This window comes from Convolutriloba macropyga, chromosome 5 (genome assembly GCF_964194025.1).
Source record: "Convolutriloba macropyga chromosome 5, txConMacr16.3, whole genome shotgun sequence".
NCBI classification, from domain to species: Eukaryota; Metazoa; Xenacoelomorpha; order Acoela; family Convolutidae; genus Convolutriloba; species Convolutriloba macropyga.
Genome location: NC_134472.1, coordinates 75,935,405 through 75,959,028, shown reverse-complemented (window position 1 = coordinate 75,959,028; position 23,624 = coordinate 75,935,405). Strand labels below are relative to the sequence as shown.

Here is a 23,624-nt window from a genome sequence, read left to right as displayed (position 1 = left end):
AGACATTAACAAAGCAAAAAGTGTAATGACTTCTTGATTTCTTAAAAAGTGCCTGTTAAGTCATTTATGATAAAAAAAAAACATTTCTACTATATCTCATTGTTAATGATAATCAGAGATGATGACATTACGCCACATAACAGCAGCTGAAGTGCGACATCAACAAAGACACACAGAGAGAGAGAGAGAGAGATTAAACGTGATCGAGAAAGAGAAGGAAAGAAAACCTAACCGACAGAGAGAGAGAGAGAGAGAGATTGGAATATTTTCTATGATGGGATTCGACACTGCAACTTCGTTTTCTAGCCTTGTTAGTAAAACAAATCATAAAGAAAAAAACTGATAAAGGCAAAATGAAAAAGTTTTCAACTTCGCAGGAAAAAAGTCTCGAAAGTTCTGTCAAGTAATCCATCTCCGAGACTTGGTAATGGTCGACTCCGAGTAATGGTCGTTAAATTCTTAAAAGGACGAACATTGAAAAACTTTGGAAACAATTACGAATTTTAACAAAATCTTGCTAAAATTCAAGATATTAAAATTTTAAGAACTATTTCATTTTATCAAGATACTATCCAGCATCCCCGTTTCAAGCCTGAAAAAGTTTCACTGGCTCAAAGATCCATACACATGGAACGAAGATTCTAAATTTTAAATCATATCCAAAAATTAGTAACACTGGAGTCAAGAAAAAAATTGATCACCATCCCAATAACTCTAGAAAGTATGCAGCAGCTTATCCTCAAACATTGGAGGAGGTCCCAGGGCCCCTGGTGCCGGAAAAAGTTCAAAAACATGAAAATAGCAAATGAAAAAAATTGCTTACATTTGTGATATCAAAATCTTGAAAACTTTCCATTACGTCTATAAACTACGCAGTAACATATTATGAAACCCTACATGAAGTTAAGTGGCTCTTGAAGCTAGAAACCTAAAAAAGAACAAAAAATTTCAAAAAAACTTCAAAAATTGCAAGTTTTAAAAAAAAAATTGCTAAAACTTGCGATATTAAAAAGTTGAAAAATAATCCATGAACTACAAAAATTTTACAGTAACTTATTATCAAACCCTTACGGAGGTGTTCTGACCCTTGAGGCTCAAAAAACCTGAAAATTGAAAAACAAAAATTGTCAAAAATTGCTAAAATTCGTGATGTTAAAATCTTGGAAGACATTTTATTACATCTAGAAATTATATAGTAACCTATTTTCAAAACCCAGAGCAGGTTCCGTGGATCTTGAGGCTGAAAAAACCTAAAAAAACTTTTAACAAAAATTTTAAAAACTTGAAAAAAGCAAGTTTTATCAAAGAATTGCCACCAAAATTTGTGACATTAAAAAGTTGAAGTATTCCATGGCCGATAAAAATGCAAGTGCTTATTACCCCTTAGGATGTGAAATTGTGCAAATTAGTATAAATTTGCATGTTTTTAGCGATCAGCTTTTCGAACGTAGCCACGGGGGGGCAATAGTGGGGTGGGGTAGGGGGGTCAACAACCTCTAAGAACCGCCCTTCACACCATAAGGATAATTATCCAAAACAGATGAAACTGCTGAAAAAGAGCTGAAAGGCTCTAAAAGCACTTAATACCCTCTGGGCGTTACCTGTTTATCCCATTTTCGAGGACGAAAAGTCAAAAGCGTCAGATGAAAAATCGGTCAAGCGAAAAATCGCATAAAAAAGACCGACAGGAATAATATAATTGCTACCAACTTCGTTTGAGAGAAATTAAAAACTTTTCAGAAAATTACACAAAACAAAACAAGGCTGTCAAATGAAATACTTAGGTACAAAATGATTTTGCAAACACAACCGATTTATGATTAACGACTCTCCACTATCCGAGGACTTTCAGTTACCATGGAGACCTTTTATTACCACCGCCACTTCGTCCATGGGTTTGGTTAGACTTCCATTGAACAGAAAAGGAATTCTCTTATCATTTTTTTGCGTTCTAAGGTTTGGTTTCGTAGCTATTAATTCTGTCAACGTCAAAAATTTTCATTACAACAGTTAATTGGTTTTTGATTTTTTTCTTTCAGCACATTCGAATTCTTTCCTTGTACTTGTATTCTGTGTTTTCATTGAACAAATCTGTAAAGTCACATAAGTTTCTCTATCACTGAGAAGTTGGAACAAGGGTTTAGAAAGGGTTTGAATATAGAAAAATCGTCAGTCTATCGTTGAGGTCAAAATTATTAAAATCATGCAATCAGACCTCATCGAAAGTTTTGGCGGAATGTATGCTTAGTGACATATGCTCAGTAGAGTTCTCAGAACACTGAACGGAGACAAGTCCCCAAAAAGTACCTGTTTATTCCATTTTTGAGGACAAAAAAATGAAACATAAACGGCAAAGCAAAACCAACAGGTCCCAAACAATTGCTACAAATTTTGCTTGAGAGTAATTAAGAAGTATAATCAACCAACGTTCGACTTATTGCTCTCAAACGACTGGCGAGAGGAAGGGATTGGCTTTGGTAGTAGCCAGCTTAATCTTAATAAGGAGGGTTAGCCCCACTGGGTAGAAGCGGGGGGTTCAAATTACAAGAAATTGACATTCAAATTGTAATGAACTCATAATGAACCTGACTTTTGAGCAGTCAGAGCCATAAATTAAAAATAGAACGTGCAAAAATGAGTAAGAGCAAGATAACACACCAAGACAATATGAACTGATGATTAACAACTTTAAGCAGAGTTATAGATGTAGTTGATGACACAAATCATATAACTATTTATCATGAGTTTTGGTGAAACATATACATGGCGACGTATAGAGCCCTAAGATCTTAATGCCAACAGGCTTTACCATTTGATCCCGTTTTTAGCCAAAATCATCAGACAAAAACTCGATCAATCGAATTAAAAAAGAGACCACCAGGACTCAAATAATTGCTTCAAACTTTGTAGCAAATTAAAAACCATTATGATGCATTTATCGCTAAACTTCGTTTTTAATAAGAAAAACGCAAAAAATAATATCAGGTTTAGATACACATTAAATTAGCACTACAAAATCAGCCGTAACCGACAAAAACTGCCCAGAAAAGGAGCAAAATTAAGCAACTCACTCTCACTGTTATAAACCCTTTCCAAAGAAATCTCGCTCAAAATCAGAACTGAGTGGTTTTAGTATACAAAATGATTCGGGTCTTTCCCATTATAGCTAGTGGTTAGACAACTTATAACCCCCCCCCACCCCCAATCATGGTAATTATACCACAATGGGGGCTATAACTTCATGGGGGCCTATAATGGGAAAGACCCAATGATTCAATACATGTGTAACAGTAACAGGTTTGAGGTCAGTTAAAAATGAGTCAAAACGGTTGACTGACTTACACTTGGTGCATTTTAGTGACAATTGTTTCCACTTGTTTCTGCTTCTCAAGAGTGGAGTCCAAAGTCTGAACAACTTGGCCTGTCGTGTCCGCTAACTGTTGCACTGTTTTAGCCTGCCACTCTTGCCAAAGTTGAGCCTATATCAAATGTACGCAACCATCATTTCAATCTTAATTCAATCATCAACAGAGCTGAAGTAATGGTTAAATGATTCTGCTTGAAGTCACTGATAACTTCTGGCGTTTATCGAGAACCGCGAAGCGGTTCGAAATATTAAGTCCGAATTTCGAAGTGACTTCTGCAGAGTCACTTAACCATGCTTAAAACACGAAACGCACACGTTTTAAAATGACGAAAGTCAACGGAAGTCAACTTCTGGCTAAGTAACAACTTCTGGCATTTTAATTTCTGGCACTGCAGACTTTCGGCATTTTAAAATGTGCACGTGAGTATTCTAAGCACAAATAAGTTGACTATGGACTCCTTTGGGTGGAAATGCGATCATCGCTCCCAGTTGACTGAAAGCAACAACAACATCTGAAGTCTTTGCCTTAAAAGTCTAGCAAAAACTTACCAGTTCCTTCAATAATTCGCGCCATAACTAAACGATAATGACGAATTGTACCGTCCCAATGCTTGTACGCTAGAAACCGTTTGCAACAACAGCTTCCATAGACAAAAAGCAAGCATAATGCCAGAAAAAAAACCAACCAGACTACAATAAGCTAGCTAAAAGCTAGTTAAAGAGAATCCGCAAAGTTAGTTATAATTCGGATTTAATTTTGTTATACCTGTATGAAGAAGCAGAGATTCTCAGAGTGTGTGAAGAAGGAGGTGTAGATGTTGAATGCCAAGTCACTCATCCTGCTAGTGCAATCGGATGCCTCCTCTTCAGTGTAACATGTCAGCTGGTTTTTCCCTTAACACACAAAAGACATTGGGGGGGGGGGGTAAAATGAGGGTACAAAACTCTCACAAATTTCCTTGCACACCATAACTTTATATCCAGTCAGCAGGATCAGTGAAACCCCATTCTTGAAGACTATTAAGGCTCTTAGGAAACTGCTAGGCAACTTGACGCCCTCGTGATTTGCCATTCATTCTGTTTCTCAACACGAGAAGTCAAGAAATTAGATAGAGTGATCAATACAATAGTATAAAATCTCCAAATGAGAACAAACTTAGAAAAACCTCAAAACAGGTGGTTGGTTTATCATGTAAAATAGTTATTCGAACGTTTCCTTTTGCTGAGTTCTTTCTAACAAAAAATTAAATCTTACCCGACATTAGAAGATGGCAATTTGTGAACGACAAGGCAAGCAGCTGTTGTTGCTGTTCACGCATGCTGCGACAAGAGTTTTCCAGCTGAAAAAAAAAGAATGGTAGTAAAAACAACCGCTTTAGCCGAATTAAAGCATGACCCACTAAAGTCTGAAGAATTACTCTTTTAGATCAGGTATCCGACTTCAAGATTCACTCTCTTTTGACTCCTTATACCGTAAGAGATCATCATTTCGACCTTCCTGATCTCCTTGTTCATCCAATGAAGGGAAAAGGCGCCTTTTTGATTGAAACTTGATTAAAAAATCGTTAACAAGTACACACAATTGAGTTAAACTACTAAAAATTCTGAAAGGAAGCACACTACCATAAGAAACGTATAATCAGTTGGACAAAACTTGCACAAAAAAAACAAACAAAAAAACACACCCGACAACAACAAAAAAACACAAACCCGACTAACGTAAGAAAGACCAACAGGACTAATACATTTACTACAAACTTCGTTTGAGAGCAATTAACAAGACCTCATTAATGCCCACAGATATTGGTTGAGAGCAATATCTGTAGGCAATATCTTTCCATAATGCAGACTTGAAAAGATTCAGGATTAGAATGTCACTTGTCATTTTAACTCGCCAGAGTATTAAAAGAGAATGAGCCATTTACCTGTGACAAGGCATTAGTCCAACAGTTGCCATACTTTGGGTTCTCAGATAGCTTCAGGATCTCGTTGTATTTCGTTTCTCCTGCTGCAGCTGGTGGAATCACAATGTCCACCTTAGGAGCTGCACCTTCATAAGAATGCGACTCCGATTTGTGACACAAAATGAGAGTGTCAATATTAAAACAAGTTAGTATCGTTAAAAGGGCCAAACGGTGTTCTAAAACAATCATCACATCTGAAATGAGGCAGCCATGAATTACGCTATGTTACGGGATACACTATCGTCATTGATGGCGACGAAATGGAGTAACCATAAGCGAAAAAGCCGACTAAATAAAAAAGGCGGATCTAAAAACAGTTGACACTGCTGAAACAGAGCTGAAAGGCTCTAAGAGCACTTAATGCCCGCTGGGCGCTACCTGTTTATCCCGTTTTTGAGGGCGTCAAATGGGTCAGGCGAAAAAATCGGCCAAGCGAAAAATTGCATAAAAAAGAGCGACATGACTAATATAATTGCTACAAACCTCGTTTGAGAGCAATTAATTAATGGCTTAAATCTGAAAAAACGACTCAAATAATTGCGGGCAACAAACTTCGTTTGAGAGCAATTAAAAATTAATGAAATTATGTACGTAAGTTGTAAGAGACAGACATGCCACAACTCTGCGTTCAGAAATTGTTTACTAACAATTCTGAGGGCTGAGCGGTCTTAGAAAAACACCGACTACTTCTATTCTACAGAATTTTTAATTGATCCACCGTTGAGTAGGAAGTTTACAACGATATATACGCTACTTGGTTAGGAAAAACGGAATGTACACACTGAGTTCAACTTCAATATATAATTATCACAACTATTCTACTATTCTGCAAAATAAAATTGCAAATAAAATTTATTTCATTGAACTAAATCTCAAATCAGCACATACTTGATGACCAAAAATTTTCTTCTGCCAATTGTTAACTTTATTCAGCAGAAAGTGATATCTCGACTTCATCCCGAGGAAAAATTCATTCTTATAAATTCTGTACAGCGTGTCCTTGGGTCAAAATTTATTTCATCAAACAGAAGTCGCAGAGCTCTTTGTGGAACTTCCCTTTACACAGAAATATTGCGTCTTTAACATTTTAGGTTCTCGGCTAGAGCGTATACCCCCATGCCTAAATATACGTAATGAGGCTAGGACGGGAACGAACCGAAATCTTGAATACAAAGCAACATCAGAGATCTTGGGGCAGATATACATGATTGGTCTATTCTAGTCTATATTTGAAGAACACCTGAGATGAAACAGCAAAATTGTCTTTGTCTGATTTGGATATTGTCACTGAGGATTCATTGCAAGTGGCAAGTTGAGGCAGTGGCTATACTCGATTTAGAAATGTCGAATTCTGCACTCAACAGCAGACTCATCACAGATCCCAACATGTACTTCACAGTTCCATTCTTCACGTGAGGGGCCACGTTGTAGAAGTGATCAAACCTGAACGATAAACCGAGAGTGCGAGGTTACGGGTGGAATGGTGGATGAGGGAGGGGGTGGACGGGATGGGGAGGGGGATTGCTGGACTGCGTTGTGAGGGTGGACAGGGGGCAGGGGGGTTGTAATGAGAGGGATGGTCAAACTCCATGAACTTACTCCAGTAGTAAAGTGTATAATTGCGAAAAACTTAAGCGCTGGCCGAGAAAAGAACAAAAATAAGAAAGCCAATTCACTAGACGCAATTATATATTAATAGATACTAAAATGAACTGTGTAAAAAGAACGAGTCATCGACTGCAAAACACGCCCGACAAAATGAAAAGGCTGCAACAAAGAAACCAGATCGACGAAAGTTAGACGCATTGGCACAAAAACGAAAGTCAGAACGTATTCCCGAAGTTTGAAACATTACAGAAAATATCCTCCATTAATTCCCATGACTGCTATTTAGAGGAACTTTCACTGGCAAAAATTTCAGAGACGAGGCAGAAACTAATGACAAGTTCATAGTTACAAAATTTGCATTGCTTTGGCACAAGTTATTGATAATGTAACTAGAGACATTCGAATAATATGAAGCAACAGATAAGAAGCGACATCATATAACAAAAAAGCCGCAAAAATAACAAAATGTCATCAAAATCAGAAGCAACAAACTCTATGAAGATAAAATGGAGATTGAAAAAAAATAAAACATAGCCGGTGGATTATCGGGAAAACAGCCGCCGTTGACAACACTAACCAACGTTGGGAATGAAACAGTTTAAAAATTAGAACATTTGGAAATTCATTCATTTGGAACTTTTTTCATGCAATTGGTGTCATTAAATGAAAAAACAAAACAGTAGGCAAGTCGAAATAGGCTAACAAACTTCTTTTATTTTGAGAACATGAGAAAAAATGCGAGAATGAATTAGTTAAAACATTTCTCATTATTGTTGCGATATTTTCTCGAAAATTATTTGCTTTAAAACAATGTCATAAGCTGATAATTTAAAATGCCAAAAATCATATGGCTTCTATTCAAATCGCAACAGATGAAATAAAACGGAACAAAATCACAAAAATAACTAAAAACAGCCAAAAAAAATTAACGTTGAAAAAACTCTGCCTTTGCTCAGTAAACCTCTAAAAATCATTTTTTGTACTAAAAAGCTTTAAAACGCAGTGAAATCAAGCCTAATAATATAAGTATAGCCTGTTCAAACAAAACCAGCAAATAATAGCTAAAACAAAAACATAGCCGACAGATTGCCGGAAAATCTGCGAAAAAATAGATTTGCGTGCCGTATAATAGATATAGAAACAGATACAGATCTATATTGAAAAAAATAGACGACGCTCAAAAAGCAATGTAAAAACATTCCGCCATAAATCAATGAAAATCGTTAAAATTCATTGCTTTTTCATTAGGGCCGTTTATTACAAATATCTAATAATAGTCTGTGAGAGCCTGGCGGCGGCTTTTAAATAGGATCAGCAAATGAAAAGAATCGATCGCAAACGACAGGCGGTGGGCTTAAAGTGACAGCGCTTCAATTCATGCAGCTCAAAATGACGCTAGAAGGGATTACTATAAGCCACTAGCAAGAAAATCACATCGGCAGATTGCCTGAAAATAGCAGCCGTTGATTCCCATAACCACGATTGGGATTGAAAGAATAGAAAAAAAGACCATATTTGTGCAAAAAAAAATAAAAGCAAACTATTTTGGCGTCATTTTGTAGGTGAGCATACTTCTGTTTCTCAGTGAGAGGGTACAGGGTCTAGTTTCAAAACCAATAAGCATTAGAGATGGTAACTAAGACTAAATAAGAACGAAGTTCAAGTAATGGGCATCTAAAATTGGGCTTGATTGGTTTATCCCGTTTCTATTTCGGATTTAATTTTTTCTATACTGACTCTGTTATTTTTGAATTGCTTTGTTGAGCAACAGCTGTTTAAAAGCATTTTGAGCAGAATGAGAGATGAATGAAACTAGCATAGAGAAGTCAAAATCATTCCGGAAAGCGTCGAAAAAGCGGCAAAATGAGGTAAAGCGAAAAAAAACTTGTTCGACGAAGTAAAAAACATAGCAGGACAAGTCCTGACCTATAATTGAAAGAATTCTTATTGACCAAACAAAAAGCTAGACCTAAAACGGACTAAGACTTGATTGCAAAAACCATTTAGAAAAAAATTCTATAAAAATCAAAAAACAGTAAAAATCAAAGCGAAAATGCCGCATATGAAACAAAAAACCACAAGCTAGAAAGCGAATTTTTGTTCAAACACCGTTTTCTCACTCTACTTTAAATTTAGAGTGAAAAAATTTTACGCCGCAAAACCACTCGCTTTGCTCCAATTCCTGTTTAGGCGTGACCAATATCATCGCTTCAATTTGACTTCAAAAATCAAGAAAATGTGTGAACAGATCTTGAAAAAAGAAGGCGCCCCAATACAATTTGTATTTTTGAGTTGTAAAAAGGAGCTCCATAATAGCCGGCTGAGAAGATGAGGCAGCTATGAAAAGAAAAAACAAAACCAGTTTGGTTGCGCTTGCCATTAGACTCTCAGTAGTAGTAAGCTGTCGCCAATTGCGCGCAACTGTTTAAAATTCTGAATTGAAGCAATTTGCATCACTCGGAAATAAATCCAGAGATCATCCGGCAAAGTCACTCAGAGGTTCCAATGATCGGACGAAATTTGATCCAGCACAAATATGCACAACCAATAAACAGATGCACCCGATAAAATGCTGAACATTTTGAGATCCATTACAAAACATTATTTGTAAATTTTGCAGCAAGATCTAATTGCACTGAAAAGCAGGGATGCCAAAAAGCGAGGGGATGTGGAATTTTTCATCGTGTTATAAGTCGCCTGCAGCTAATAGCTGTATGCCGTCACAACAAATACGAGTTAGGGGAAATATAAATATACCCAAAGCAAACAGAAAAGCATCCAAATTGCCATTGACATAGTAGTCGCCAATTCCCATAATCACCATTGATTCCCATACACCCCTTAGGATTGACAGAAAATAAGAACGGAAAAAACTGACTGATGTGCAAAAACATTTTAAAGTTCGAACTATTTTGATTTCCTTTCATAGTTAGAAATAATTCTGTTCCTTGATGAGGATACAGGGGACCAGTATCAAAACCGAAAATTATTAGAGATGGTAACTAAGCCTTATAAGAACAAACGCCTTATAACAGTTTCAACACATTAATCATCTGAAGGGCTACTAACGCCCGCTGAGTTCCTCTATTGCAACTCAATGCCCGCCGAGCTTTAACCATTTATCCCCTTTCAAAAGCCCGAAGTCATGAAAAAAGTTGTGAAAACATCTTACAAAAAAAGACAGAGCACTTATATAAACCAAGACAGCACCCCAATACAATTCAAATTCTTTGAATTGTAAAAAAAAATCAAGATATCCGCTCAGCTTCGCAAATATAAAAACACTGAAAATTTCTGCAAAATCACTCAAAAAAGGTCAGGCAAAAAGTTAACCCTTCTTTCTATTAGACCAAAAAAATTTGTTCCCAAAAAACTTGCGACAGACAGTTAAAAATCGAAAAACTCAAAAGCATCGAGGCAAGCCTGGAAAATTATTACCTTATTCAAAAACCTTAAGGCATGGAAAGTTAAGTGCTTTACAGACTTCATACCATCTGTCTTTTAATACGTGACTGTTTGGTTCTATAGGATATGCCTCTTTGGGGTAGCCCTCTTTGCCCACGTGATCACATGCGTAGGAAGATACCGCCTCTTCCATCAGCTGGTCCAAGTTCAAAACACACTCGGTGCATTTCAGCTCAGGATTGCGCTCGAATACAGTGTGTGTTATCATCATCATCTGTTCAAATTAACAATTAAGGGCATCAACATAGTTGATTGGGAAAGTTATTTGGAATCACCAGAAATAATTCAACTGATATCAATCGCAGTAAAAGAACTCGTTTTTTGGTCAGTTCAGCAATATGAGTAGTTGGGTGCTCGTAACAACTGCTTCTTATTATGATTGCTAATTCAGTGAGACCAAGCTCGCCGATTTTCATTATGAGAACATTGTAAGAAAAGTAAAATCCAAACCTCGATGAGAATCTGTCTGTAGTTCGGACTCTTCACAACCTAAACAAAATACCACAAACGTATAAACAATCCAAAACAAAATAAACAGAAAATAAACCAGTTAGCTGCAGAGATGCAATTTTCTATGGAAATGGTCAAAATTTCTACGGAAAGGTTGAAAAAAATCAAAACCAAAAAATTCTAAACGAGACATTTTTTCACTACCCATTTGAGCAATTTGAAAGATGATTATCACACTCCGATTCCTAGATCACATCAGATTCAGTAAAGCATAAACAATGAGAAAAAACCATTTTTGCGGTTAAATGTAAACTCAAATTTATGTATGATGTCATAATTATTCTAATCGCACTACCAAATTGTTTTCTACAAATCTCACCCTATAGACTATGTAGCGCAATACATGAATCAATTCATTTTTAGGGCAAATAAAAATTGCTGCATATTGAACTGACCTGTAACATTTCCTCGACAAGCATGGAAAACTTGAGATCATAGTTGGTCATCTCACTAAGAGTAGGTTGTTGTGGAATGAGAAAGCGACCTAGTTGCACCCCAAGAGGACACTTCTCGAGCACAGACCAGAACTTGTCGTAAAACTTAAATGGAGACCTAGAACACAATCAGACTCAGCTACAATTAATTAACATACCCGGCAGATTGCCGGAAAATAGCCGCCGTTGATTCCAATAAGCATGATTGGGATTGAAATAACAGAAGATATTGAAAAAAAAAGATTTTTGTACAAAAACATTTTTTTAAGTCCGATTTATTTTGATGGCATTTCGTAGTTGAACATACTTCTGTTTCTTAGAGAGAGGCTACAGGGGCTACTATCAATACCAATAAGCATTAGAGAGAGGTAACTAATACTTATAGGAACGACGTTCAAATAGCGGGCATCTAAAATTGGGCTTTATGGGTTTATCCCGATTCTATTTCTGACTTCAATTTTTTATACTGACTCTGTTCATTTTGAATTGCTTTGCTGAGCAACTGATGTTCAAAATCACTTTTAGCAGAATGAGAGAAGAGAGAAACTAGCCTAGAGAAGTCAAAAAGATTTCACGCAAAATGTTGAAAAAGCGGCAAAATGAGGTAAAGCGAAACATTTTTTTATTCGACGAAGTAAAAAAACATAGCAGGACAAGTCCTGACGTACAATTCGAAGAATTTTCAATGACTAGGTAAAAAACTAGACCTAGAACGGACTATGAATGGATTGGGAATCATTTACAAAAAACTCTAATCCAAAAATTAAAAAAAAAACAGTAAAAAACCAAAGTGAGATTGCCGCATGTGAACAAAACATTAGCGAGAAAGCGAACGTTTGTTCAAACACCGTTTTCTCACTCTACTTAAGAATTAGAGCGATAAAATTTCACGCCGCAAAACCACTCTCCTTTTCGCTCCATTTCCTGTTTTGGCGTGACCAAAATCACTACAATTTGACTCCAAAAATCATGAAAAGGTGTGAACAGATCTTACCAGGAAAAAAAATAGCAGGACAAGTCCTGACATACAATTCAAAGAATTTTCATTGACTAAACAGAAAAACTAGACCTAGTATGGACTATGAGTGAATTGAGAAAACCATTTTAAAAAAATCATATCAAAAAATAAGAAAAAAAACCAAAAAAATGTCAAAATGCCGCATATGAACAAAAAAACCACTAGCGAGAAATGAAAATTTAATTAAAACAAAAAACTAGGCCTAGAATGAGCTGTGAATGGATTGGGAAAACCATTTAGAAAAAAATCCGATCCAAAAAATAAAAAAAAACAGTAAAAATCAGAGTGAAATTGCCGCATGTGAACAAAAAACCACTACCGAGAAACCGAATTTTTGTTCAAACACCATTTTCTCACTCTACTTTAAAATTAGAGCGAAAAAAATTCACGCCGAAAAACCACTCGCTTTTCGCTCCATTTCCTGTTTCGGCGTGACCAAAATCACTACTCCAATCATGAAAATGTGTGCACAGATCTTGAAAAAAAAAGACAGCGCCCCAATACAATTCAAATTCTTTGAATTGTAAAAAAATAGGAGCGCTATAATAGCCGGCTGAGAAGATGAGGGCGGCTATTAATAATCAAATTAGCAAATTAGCACCTTTTTTCCGTTAATTAGAATGGATGATAATAATCTGATGATTAACAACGCTGTGGTACTAATATCTTCAACTAACAGATCTTAAAAAAAATCACACTCTATCTAGTCTAGTTTTTTTTTATTGACAGTAAACTTAATCGAGTTATGCTTACTATCACAGAATTGGAAGAATGGGAAAGCGAATGTTCTCGTGCTGAAAATCAACACCACAGTTCTTTGAAACTGCTCATAACTTATACCATTTTTCGGCTGCGAAAGCATCATGGATATATAACATATGAACACGCATAACAAAACAGGCTATAATTCAATAAAGCTCTAAAAAGGTCAAAAAGCCATAACAATCAACATCAATCTCATTCTGAGGCGTCTAAAACACACAATATACAATTTCACCATATTAAAAAAAAACAGAATTGATTCAATTACTTTTTAATTCTAGACATTACTTTTAATTCTAGACATTGATCCATTCGAAGCATTAGTATGTCCCACAATAAAAACTCCACCCAAAAAACTTCAGTCCAAATAATCATTTTTAGGAGAGAGGTATGGAGGATCGACGAGGTTTTACTCGACAACAAATTATGCTATTTCGTCTGGCCAAAAATTAGATGGCTAACGCTGTTTTGAAATTCTCTATTTTTGTAGTTTTTACAAAGAGTTCGTAAACTGAAACCCGAAAAGATATTTCAAAGAAACAAAATTAATATATCTAACTTGCGCGATGTGTTTATTCCAGTGCAAATTGAAAAACCTTGATTTGCAGCAAAGGTTTTGGACTTGAATTCGATTATTGTTGCGACCCCCACTTTAGTGGGGAGGGAGGAACTATATACTCAACTGGGGGTTTTTTTTTTGTTCAGACAATTTTGGCCGATCGATATACCCATCGTAGAGAATTGTGAGTAGTATCATTGAAAAGCCCGCCCAGCGTAGAATACGCAATTAAAAAGATTTTTTTCCATTTTCGTTTTTTACAGGGAGTTATCGAGGTTTAAATTGTGAACATTCGACTGTTTTTGTTCACATTTTCAGTAACTTTTGATAAAATTTGGCACAATTTTGCTAAAATAATTCAAAATATGTTAAAATTTTTAACGGCAGAGTGTTGTTGTTACCGTTAGAAGAGCGTTGCTGAATTGTTTGATTAAAGATTTTGTTGGCTAAAATTTTTGATAAAATTTTCAAAATTCAATTTTTATCAAAAATGGCACAAAATATGCTTTTATGGTCCACTTTGTTACAGTTTGCCAGACTTAGTGACCTAGAAAACTTGAAACAGACTCCCTCATCTGAAAAAAAACGCTAGTTGCAATTAGGCCCCGTATGAAAGTCTTCTGGAATAAAAACTTTGCCGTTTTTTGCAGATTTAATTTGATAACTATACAAAATGCATAGTTCTTTTTTTAATACTTGAAGAATTCCACGCAACAATTGGTCTAAATTGCAAACACTTTAAACACTTGGTCGGTTTGCTGGGTGCGCGAAAAAATCAGGGAGAGATCCGACAATATCATGGATTCTCAGAATCAGAGACTTTTTGGTTTTCATTTTGATGCTGCCTTTTTTCAAAATATTTAAATATTTTGCTTTTGTTTTTTAATGTTAATTGCTGGCAACATTTTTATTCACGGCTCCAATAATGACAGCTCCAATTGACGTAAATTTGAGGCCAAATGTAGATGCAGTTTGTTTTCAGAGAACCAGAGCGTTTTTATGGCTTTGAGGAAGTTTTAGTAAAATTTGACTGAATTCTTGTCTTTTCCCTACAATTGTTATTCTTTTGGCAGTCTGATTTTTAAGTTTAACCACTCAAAGATCTAAAATTCTTCCTCAAGAGGTGCAAGTGAACCTTTTCCATTCATTCGGTTGTTACCTAATGTCTCTTATGTTATTGAATTTATTTGTTTTAAGGAAATTTCTTTGGTTTTTCGAACTTGTCAATTTTTTATATTATTTTAGTCAAGATTTTCCTTATTCTCAGTAAGTACAGGTCAACCTTTCCTCCGTATAGAATACAAACTAAATTTGTTGCCGATTGCTTTAAAGGAAGGTTTCTTTGCTTTTGGTACTATGAGTTTTCATACAAAACTTTCTGATTTTTGTGCAAAATTTCCCATTTTTGCTGTTGTTTTGTTCTTTTGTAAATTGTAACATTATTTTTTGTTTTCATAACATATGGTCTGCGACACCGTTCTCTTGCAGAAATTGGTAGAGTTTTTTATTTTTGCCCTTTATTTGTTGTTAATTTTTGTTGTCATATGCCAAATATTGTGTAATTAAAAGTCCCAGTGACCATTTATAGATAAACAAATAAATTAATAACTGATATCGGTAAATAACTAATGGTTGTTTTGACTTTCGAATTAGATTTCTAAAAAAAGTAATAGCAATCTTCAACTTATCCCTTTTTGTTCTGGTTTGCGTTTTTTTTCGTATTTTAAAATGTTGTATGATTTTAGTGAATTAGCCTCAACATTTAGAGCTCTTTTTAATGTTTTGTTGATTCAAACAATAATTTTTCTGTTGTTTAAACGTTTTAAATGATGTGTTCAGGGCTCAGACAATTTGTTTCAGAAGAATTTTGTGAAGTTTAGATACTTTTCAATTTTGTGGTTCTTTTTCCTGTCATTTTATGGTAGTCGTTTTACAATAAGACTTTATGATAATCAAAGGAGACGCAAATAAAGATTTTATTTTCTCGCGTTTACTCTATAAATTTCATGGCTTCAACACTGTGGTTTTGTAAATCTCATTATGGAACATTTTAGTTCAGCTTGTATTTAATGTTATTTTATAGTCTTATGATTTAGTCTCATTAATAACAGTCGCACTTAGTTTTCCGAGTAGTTGCAACACAAACTGTCTACTCTTTCAGTCGAAAGATTTGCTGGCTAGGAATTTTGAAAATATTTGTCTTTTATAAAAAAAAAGAGATAGATATTTTTGAGATCCGCCAATTTGATTTCTGTTAAATTGTAGCTAAGCATCTCTATATACAATTGACATCATTTATCTATTGAAATACAATTTGCTCTTCATAAAGGTTTTATTTTCCTCAAATGGTCTTTCTTCTTGGAACAACTAGTTTTCATAAAACCAATTTTCGTGATTTTTGCCCCTTTTTTGTAGGTTTTTGTTTTCTTTTCACAGTATCACAATAATGGGCGTCATTTGATTTACAAGTGTCGTTACCTTCAAAAAATGCAAGCGAAGATTTTTGTTGTTATTAGTGATCAGCTTAAAATTTAATTGATTCAAGGGACATCGTTTTCGTGCATAATTTTTCGTGCAAAATTTTAGTTTTTGCCTGTATTTGTCGTTCTTTTTGTAGTCGTATGACATATCCTGGATAATGAAAGTCCTCAGTCGTTCTCTATTGAGGTATAAACGACTCTCTCAGTGATTTCATTTGATGCGTATTTTCTAATCAGTTCGAATTTAATTTTTAAAAAAGCATTGTTTTAAAAAAACTTTGCCCCTTTTGCTCATTTCTAGTCGACTTGTTGCCAAGTCGCATTGAGGAAAAGTCCCATATTTTGTTCCAAAAAAGTGCCGGTTAATCTTCTGAGTATAAATTTTATCTGATGCCATTTTGATTTGGTTATTAGTGGTTTTCTAAAAATGGACAAGGAGTTTTGGTCGTAATTAATATTTCTAACTATTTGATTTGTATTGCTGTCTTTTCTGGTAGTTATATTATGGTAGCCACAGGTCTCATAGGCCCTCTAGAGTAGATTGTTTTATTCTTTTAGTAGTTTGTTGAACGATATGTTGATATGTTAATTTTTTATCGCTTCCTCATTTGGTAGACAATTAAGTCTCATTTACCGAGCCTCCTTGTTTCAATTTGAATTGAAAATTTTTTGATTTTTATACTCGGTATCTATTAAAAATTACTCTTAGTTGTGAGGCCTCGCATTTATTAAAACCTTAGACCACACCTTAAATGCATCATTTTAAGAACCTGTAAATGCGCTGTCGCTTAAACTATTCTTCAAATGAGACCATTACAAAAAAGGTGGTGACCTATTGAGTGATCCATCGATACTTCTTTGCTCTTTCCAACTCCTCTGAGAAACATCAATGGCTAGCACCTCTCTTAAAAGTTCCTTGATCTGTCTAGGACTCAGCCCAAAGAACTCGTTTTCAACACCCGATGTGTCAGGAGTTCTAATTTCGTTCAAAGATATATTTGCATCATCCTTGCGGTGCTCTGCTTGTTGCTTAAAGAATTCCTCTTTCATGAGCTGAATGATCCAGCCAATTCTGATCTTGAGCATGCCTTTGAACAGTTCGCTACAGTTTAGCACCAATTTGCTGCAGCTAATCAGGACCTGTAAATACAACAATGTATAGGGGAGAGGAAGATTTAAAAAAAACATAGCAGGACAAGTCCTGACGAACAATTTTCGTCCTGACTATGAGGGAACTGGGAAAACCATTGCTAAAAAAAGCAGAACAATAAAAAGAGAAAAAAAACAGAAAATCAATATCCAAAGGTCGCATGTGAACAAACAACCACTAGCGAGAATTGGAAAATTGTTTCAAACAGGAAACTAGGCACCGAATGAACTATGAATGGATTGGGTAAACCATTTAGAAAAAAAAATCGATCCAACAAATCGAAAACACAGTAAAAATCAAAGTGAAATTGCCGCATGTGAACAAAAAACCACTAGCGAGAAATCAAATTTTTCTTCAAATACCGTTTTCTCACTCTATTTTAAAATTAGAGCAAAAAATTTTCCCGCCGCAAAACCACTCGATTTTTTGCTCCACTTCCTGCTTCGACATGACCAAAATCACTTCTCCAATTTGACTTCAAAAATCATGAAAATGTGTGAACAGATCTTAAAAATAGCCGCAAGAATTCCGGAAGCAACTCGATGCGTAAAACCTTTAAAAAAACCGTACCGTAAATGCAGCAGCCATTACCTTTTGTATTAAACCATTACCTCCCCAAGTCTGATTTAAAAATTGGTGAATTTTAAACCACTGTCACCAGTAGAAAAATGCAGTAAAATTTTAAATTATTGAAAACGTTTGGTAACGTTAAAAAGTTCGAAATGTTTAAAATGGTCAAAATACTGATAGGGTGAAAAAGCTGACAGGGGTATCAATTGCCCTCAAAAAATTCATGATTCTAATATCAAAAAGATTGTGAAAGCAAACGGCAGATAAGTTAAAATTTTCAAAAAAGAAAGCTACATTCAGAAAACCACTACAATTAGTATTCTAATCAATGCAATTAAGACAAAAACAAAACAAACCTCTGCCTTGTTGTACATATGCTAGACAACAAGGTTTCAGACTAATTCAAAAACTAAATTAACCATAGGAAAGACATAAGCAACAGAATAAATTTCAAAGGCAAAAAATAGTATAAAAACAAAACCAAGGCCGGAAGACAAATGCAATAAATAGTAATAAGAGAAAGTTTGGAAAATGCTGTCTAGCAAACTCTCAGTACTGGCTTATGGTGAATGAACTCAATTGCAAACCAAGGAAACGACGAATAATAAGAAAAAGCTGAAACCATTCAATTTATTAACGATTAAAAAATCAATATAACGAATAAAAATATAGGTTTCAGGACAAAACTAGAATGATACAAACTAGAATGCGAAGAATATGGACACAAAATAAGGAACACCGTAATAAAAAGACTAATTTTCTATTTTTGAAAGTTTAAAATCAAATTAAAAAAATCAAGAAAAAATACATTTCATTGTTCAGCATTCAAGATTTAGAACAGACAGCGAAACATCCGAGACAAAGATCCATTCTCCTAAACAGAACAGAAAAAGAAAGCAGAATTCAAGCACACGAAACATTCAAACATTTTGCAGAAAAATGGGTCAAAAAACTTTAAAGAATGCATTAATAAAAAACTTTTTAACTGTTTTTCAACAACTTAACGCTAAAAAATGATCTAATTTTTATCGAAACAAAATTAAAGTCCCTCAAACTCAAAGTTCGCATGAGTTTCTAGCGATCAACATCGAAATACAAAACAAGAAAATCGAAATACAAAACAAAAAAACAATAATTGAAAAACACTACCAAAATCGGACAAGCATATGTCCAATTTTTTTAAAAAAAATTACATCGAGGTAGAAAGAGGCATTGAGTATATAAATTATCAAAAGGAAGTTCTCATACTAACTGATTGTTGACAACATGATGACTGAAAGATCCAAAAATGAAGAAATTAATATAAAGCCATGAATTAACTAAAAAATCAAGAAACATGTGCCAATTTTGAAGTTGAAACGCATTTTCAGGCTCTGCAAAACACTCTGGCATCAATTTCCGAGGTTTATAATTCAATGTAGCATCCACTTGAAATCATTTCTACAAAAAAACCAAATTACAAGCAAAAAACTGGGCCCACTTTGAAAAAAACGGCTAAAAACGGTTATCTACATGTGCCATTGTCAAAAATTAACTTTCCAAGTCAAAAAGACATTCACTGAACGCAGCGCATGATCAAAAAACTTCTCTCACTCAGAAAAAACTAGTTCACACTGCATTTTTTCTGGCTTTCGCTTTTAGGTCAAAATAGCGTCTGAACGAAGTTATTCCGGTAAAAAAAAAACATAACCGACCAAACGTCGGAAGAATTGCTCTTGAACGACAAGTGGGAGCTCAAACGAAATGCAGCCTGCTTCAATCGAGGGGGGTGAGCTTACATGGGACTAAGAAGCTCAATAGTGGGTCTCAAATAACCACATTAGGGGTTACAAAACACCACAATTAAGATTTAAAGTGAAAAATGGCACCAGTTTCGGCGCACTTTTTATTTAACCTTTAGTATTAAACTGCCGCCAATTGAAATCGGCTGCTTGAAATTGTGATTGAGAGAGAACTTTAGATCACGCGAAACGCAAAAAGTCAAGGGCGTAAGTCACTCAAAAAGTCAAAATTGTCAAGCGAAAATTTTGCATAAAAGACACACACGTTTACAATAATTGCTGAACTTCGTTCAAGAGCAATTAAAAACCTTAAGAAAACCAATACTCCTCTTCGAGTCGTAAAAAAACCTTGAGAAAACCAATACTCCTCTTCGAGCGGTAAAAGACAGCACCTAATACAATTCAAATTCTTTGAATTGTAAAAAAAACTAGCTTTTATTGCAAATATCTGACTGTAACGTGAGAAATTGATTAGAGCAGTTACTTATTGTTCCGACCCCTCTTGAGGGGGTGAGGAACTATATACTCAAATGGGTTTTTTTTGTTCAGTCAATTTTGGCCGATCGATATATTCATCGTAGAGAATTAAGACTGGTATCATTAGAAAGCTTGTCCAGCGTAGAACATGGAATTAAAAAGATTGTCTGATTTTCGTTTTTGGCAGGGAGATAACGAGGTTTAAACTTTCGAGAAAATAGAGTGAACTCCGTTGATTTCATTCACCTTTTTTCGGAATTTTTGATTAAAATTTCGCCAATTTTGAAAAAATTTAATAAAATTTTTCAAGAAAATGTTGTTCATTTTACATTCAAATACAAAATATACTGTCGGCTATTTTCATTGAATTTTTGTGGTCACAAATTCCGGCTAAATATTTCGCAAAATTCAGACTTTTTCATCAAAAACAGCACGAAATAAGTTTCTTTAGTCCACTCTGATTAAATTTGCAGGAAGTGCACACCCAAACACCACTAACACAATCTTTGTAGACTGAAGAGGGGGCTAATTCCACTTCAACTTCCGTTGAGAGTGCTCTATAAATAAAACTTTGCCGTTTTTTTGCTAACTTTATTCGTTGATTATCAAAAACGCAGCATTTATTTTTGATTTTTAACTAACATAATATCTATATCAATGACATTCCAAAAATTAAATACTACTATTAGACAATCAGCATTAGCAGGATTAGTTCTGTACCAATCTTGGACTATTACAATCCAAAAACAATTCGGATTGTCGTCATGTTTTTTATAAAAAAAATTCGATAAAAAAATTCGGTTTTTTTCATTAAAAAAACATTTCAAATCAAAGCTCACTTGTGATAGGTCCTATTGGCTTCCCAATTAGCCCGCAATTAATTTTTTTAGTTGATTGCTTGAAAGCTTATGGTCGTTTTGACTTTTAAAATATTTGATTTTTAAATAAAAAAATGGCTTATTGAACTTTGCCTCAATTTTTCTCTTAATTTGGTCAACTTGAAGCTTAGTGTCAGCAATCAAAGAGTGCTCCTTCTTTCTGTTGAATTCAAATTAAGTCTTTATAGCGGTTTTACGCCTTAAGTTATGGTGTTCTGGCTTTGATACTACTAGGTTTCACAATTTTTTTTAATTCTTAGTATTTGCCCATTTTTCTAGTTTTGTCAAATTATGACATTATTGTCAGTTCATATATAACATTTTTCGTGTTCAAAATAACGCACAATTGATATTTAAATCCTTAACGATATAGATTGTGGTTCTTCGACAGCACTTTCTCGAAGAATTTAATTGAATTTTTTAAGTTTGTCTTTAACTGTCGTTTTTACTTTGTCTTCTTAGTCGTATTTAATTTCCTGTACAATGACCCGATTGGCTGTAATTTCCTGTACATTGATTGGCTTTCCTGGAAGAGTAGATGAGCCGATGTTCTGATATTATAAGATAGATAATGGCTTTCATGACTTTGAAAACAATTGTTTTCCAAAATGAAAAAAAAAAACATTTCAACTTCGCAATTTTGTTCCTTTTATTGTCTGTTTGTTACCTGGTCTCGTTTTTTACGAGCCAAATATGACATTATTGTTGTCAAAGGAATGTTTCAAGCGGGATTGGTGTCACACAATCTATTGTTCTTAAAGAATTCGTTGACTTTACTGGCTTCGACACGGAAAAAAGTAAAATAATTTCTGATTTTTGTCATGTTTGACGTTCTTTTTGTAGACGTAAGACAAATTCTGGATAATTTCAATTCTCAGGGGCTTGCTTTGGAAGAATAAACTAACTTAATTAATTATTTGAGTCCGTAATTAATGGCGTTCATGTCTTTTGAAGCATTTTTTTCGAAAAAAATTAAAGTGTAACTTAATTTTGCATTTTTTTTCCTTTTTATCTACTTGTTACCTAGCTTCATTAATGAGAGGTTACATAGTACATTATAGGTGCTCGCAGAAAATGCAATCGAACATATATTGATGGCCATAGTATGGCTGTACAGTTTCAAAAGTGTTTTCTGCCAAGTTTTAATTGATTTTTTGTTTGTTGTCTATTTGTTGTTCTATTATTTTTGTCAAAAAAGGTGTCCAAAGGGATTGGTGTCACAAAATCTAATGTTTTAAGAGAACTCGTTATGACTTTACTGGCTTCCACAAAAAAGTAAAAGAATTTATGTCTTTTGTCATATTTGACGTTCTTTTTGTAGAAGTAAGACATATTCTGGATAATTGCAGGTCTCAAGGGCTTCCTTTGGAAGAAGGGACGAACCTATTCAAATTTTTCATTTTGTAATTAATGGCTTTTATGTCTTTGGAAAATGTTTTTTTCGAAAAAAAACATTACATAATTTTGCATTTTTTTCTTTTTGTCTAATTGTTGCTCATTTTCATTAATGAGCGGCCACATAATACATTATGGGTGTTCGACGAAGGTGCAGTCGAACATATTTCGGGTCCAAAGTTTGGCTTTACGGCTTCCAAAGCATTTTCTGTCAAGTTTTAATTGATTTTTAGTTTGTTGTCTATTTGTTGTTCTTTTTGTAACTGCACAAAAAATTGAATACCAAGAGTTCTTAATTCCCTTCTATAGAAGCATTGGTAATTTTAAACCTATGGGATATTTTAGTTGATTCCTAATGGTTTTCATTACTTTGAAATTGTTTTTTTAAAAAATTCAGCGAATTTAAAGTTTCTGTTCATTTTTGTCTAATTGTTACCAAGCTTTATTATGAACTGGTGAATAACCATTTTTTTCTGGTGAATTACAAGTTATTTTGTTTATTTTCAGTTTTATCTAACGCTATTTTGACTTTGTTATTAAGTATTGTTTTTTAAAACTGACATAAATTTTTTGATGTAATTAATGTTTGTTGTTGTTGTTTGATTTTGCCGTTCCTCTTCGCTCGCTTTCTTAATATCGGCATATCTCATCAATCTAATGCATCATTTTTTACTTCACTGAGTTATTTGCTTTGGAGGCTATCTTTTCGTTCATACACCAGTTTTTTTTTGAAAAATACTTGAATTTTTGTGTTTTTCCATCTGTTCTTCATTTGGTAGACAATTATTCCAAACTTGTGGATGAGCGGGGTCGGAACCTTATGTGCAATCGCACATTACGAGCCGCCTTGTATTATCTTATATGATCAACTAGATTATACAAACAAACGAGACATCTGTTTCCGTAGCTTTGCTGTTCTGAATGGATAAAACTTATTTTTACTGTTAATGAAATGGAGTGGTTATATGATCTTCGAATGCTCACATACCTCTTGTTGCAAGACAGCTTCTCTTGGGTCAATGTCAAGGCAGCAGTCAAATATTATCTGATGCATTTGGGCTGGCAAAATGGTGCTCACTATAAGCTCCTCTTTATGTCCAAAAACACCGATCGTTACAAATCTGCCAGACACCTGAAACAATTTCCACCTAGTTCACTTGAAATGTCAAATTTGAAATCATATGGACTGCCTGAAACATCTTTAGC

At 34.5% G+C, this 23,624-nt stretch overlaps 2 protein-coding genes across 2 annotated transcripts in view; both read right to left on the bottom strand.

Annotated features, from left to right (window-relative positions):
• The window catches only part of LOC142340265 (uncharacterized), a 30,808-nt gene extending 25,221 nt beyond the window's left edge, over positions 1 to 5,587 (bottom strand). The window contains exons 1-4 of the mRNA XM_075390829.1: positions 5,293 to 5,587; positions 4,623 to 4,707; positions 4,134 to 4,261; positions 3,343 to 3,479 (exon numbers count right to left, since the gene is read on the bottom strand). Coding sequence (XP_075246944.1) covers positions 3,343 to 3,479; positions 4,134 to 4,261; positions 4,623 to 4,707; positions 5,293 to 5,520 — 578 coding nt within the window. The 5' untranslated portion in view covers positions 5,521 to 5,587. The remainder of the gene's footprint in view (positions 1 to 3,342; positions 3,480 to 4,133; positions 4,262 to 4,622; positions 4,708 to 5,292) is intronic.
• A 517-nt stretch (positions 5,588 to 6,104) lies between these two features.
• The window catches only part of LOC142339662 (phosphorylase b kinase regulatory subunit beta-like), a 71,016-nt gene continuing 53,496 nt past the window's right edge, over positions 6,105 to 23,624 (bottom strand). The window contains exons 11-16 of the mRNA XM_075389858.1: positions 23,407 to 23,550; positions 17,000 to 17,307; positions 11,310 to 11,466; positions 10,855 to 10,893; positions 10,431 to 10,618; positions 6,105 to 6,774 (exon numbers count right to left, since the gene is read on the bottom strand). Of these exons, the coding sequence (XP_075245973.1) occupies positions 6,627 to 6,774; positions 10,431 to 10,618; positions 10,855 to 10,893; positions 11,310 to 11,466; positions 17,000 to 17,307; positions 23,407 to 23,550 (984 nt within the window). The 3' untranslated portion in view covers positions 6,105 to 6,626. The remainder of the gene's footprint in view (positions 6,775 to 10,430; positions 10,619 to 10,854; positions 10,894 to 11,309; positions 11,467 to 16,999; positions 17,308 to 23,406; positions 23,551 to 23,624) is intronic.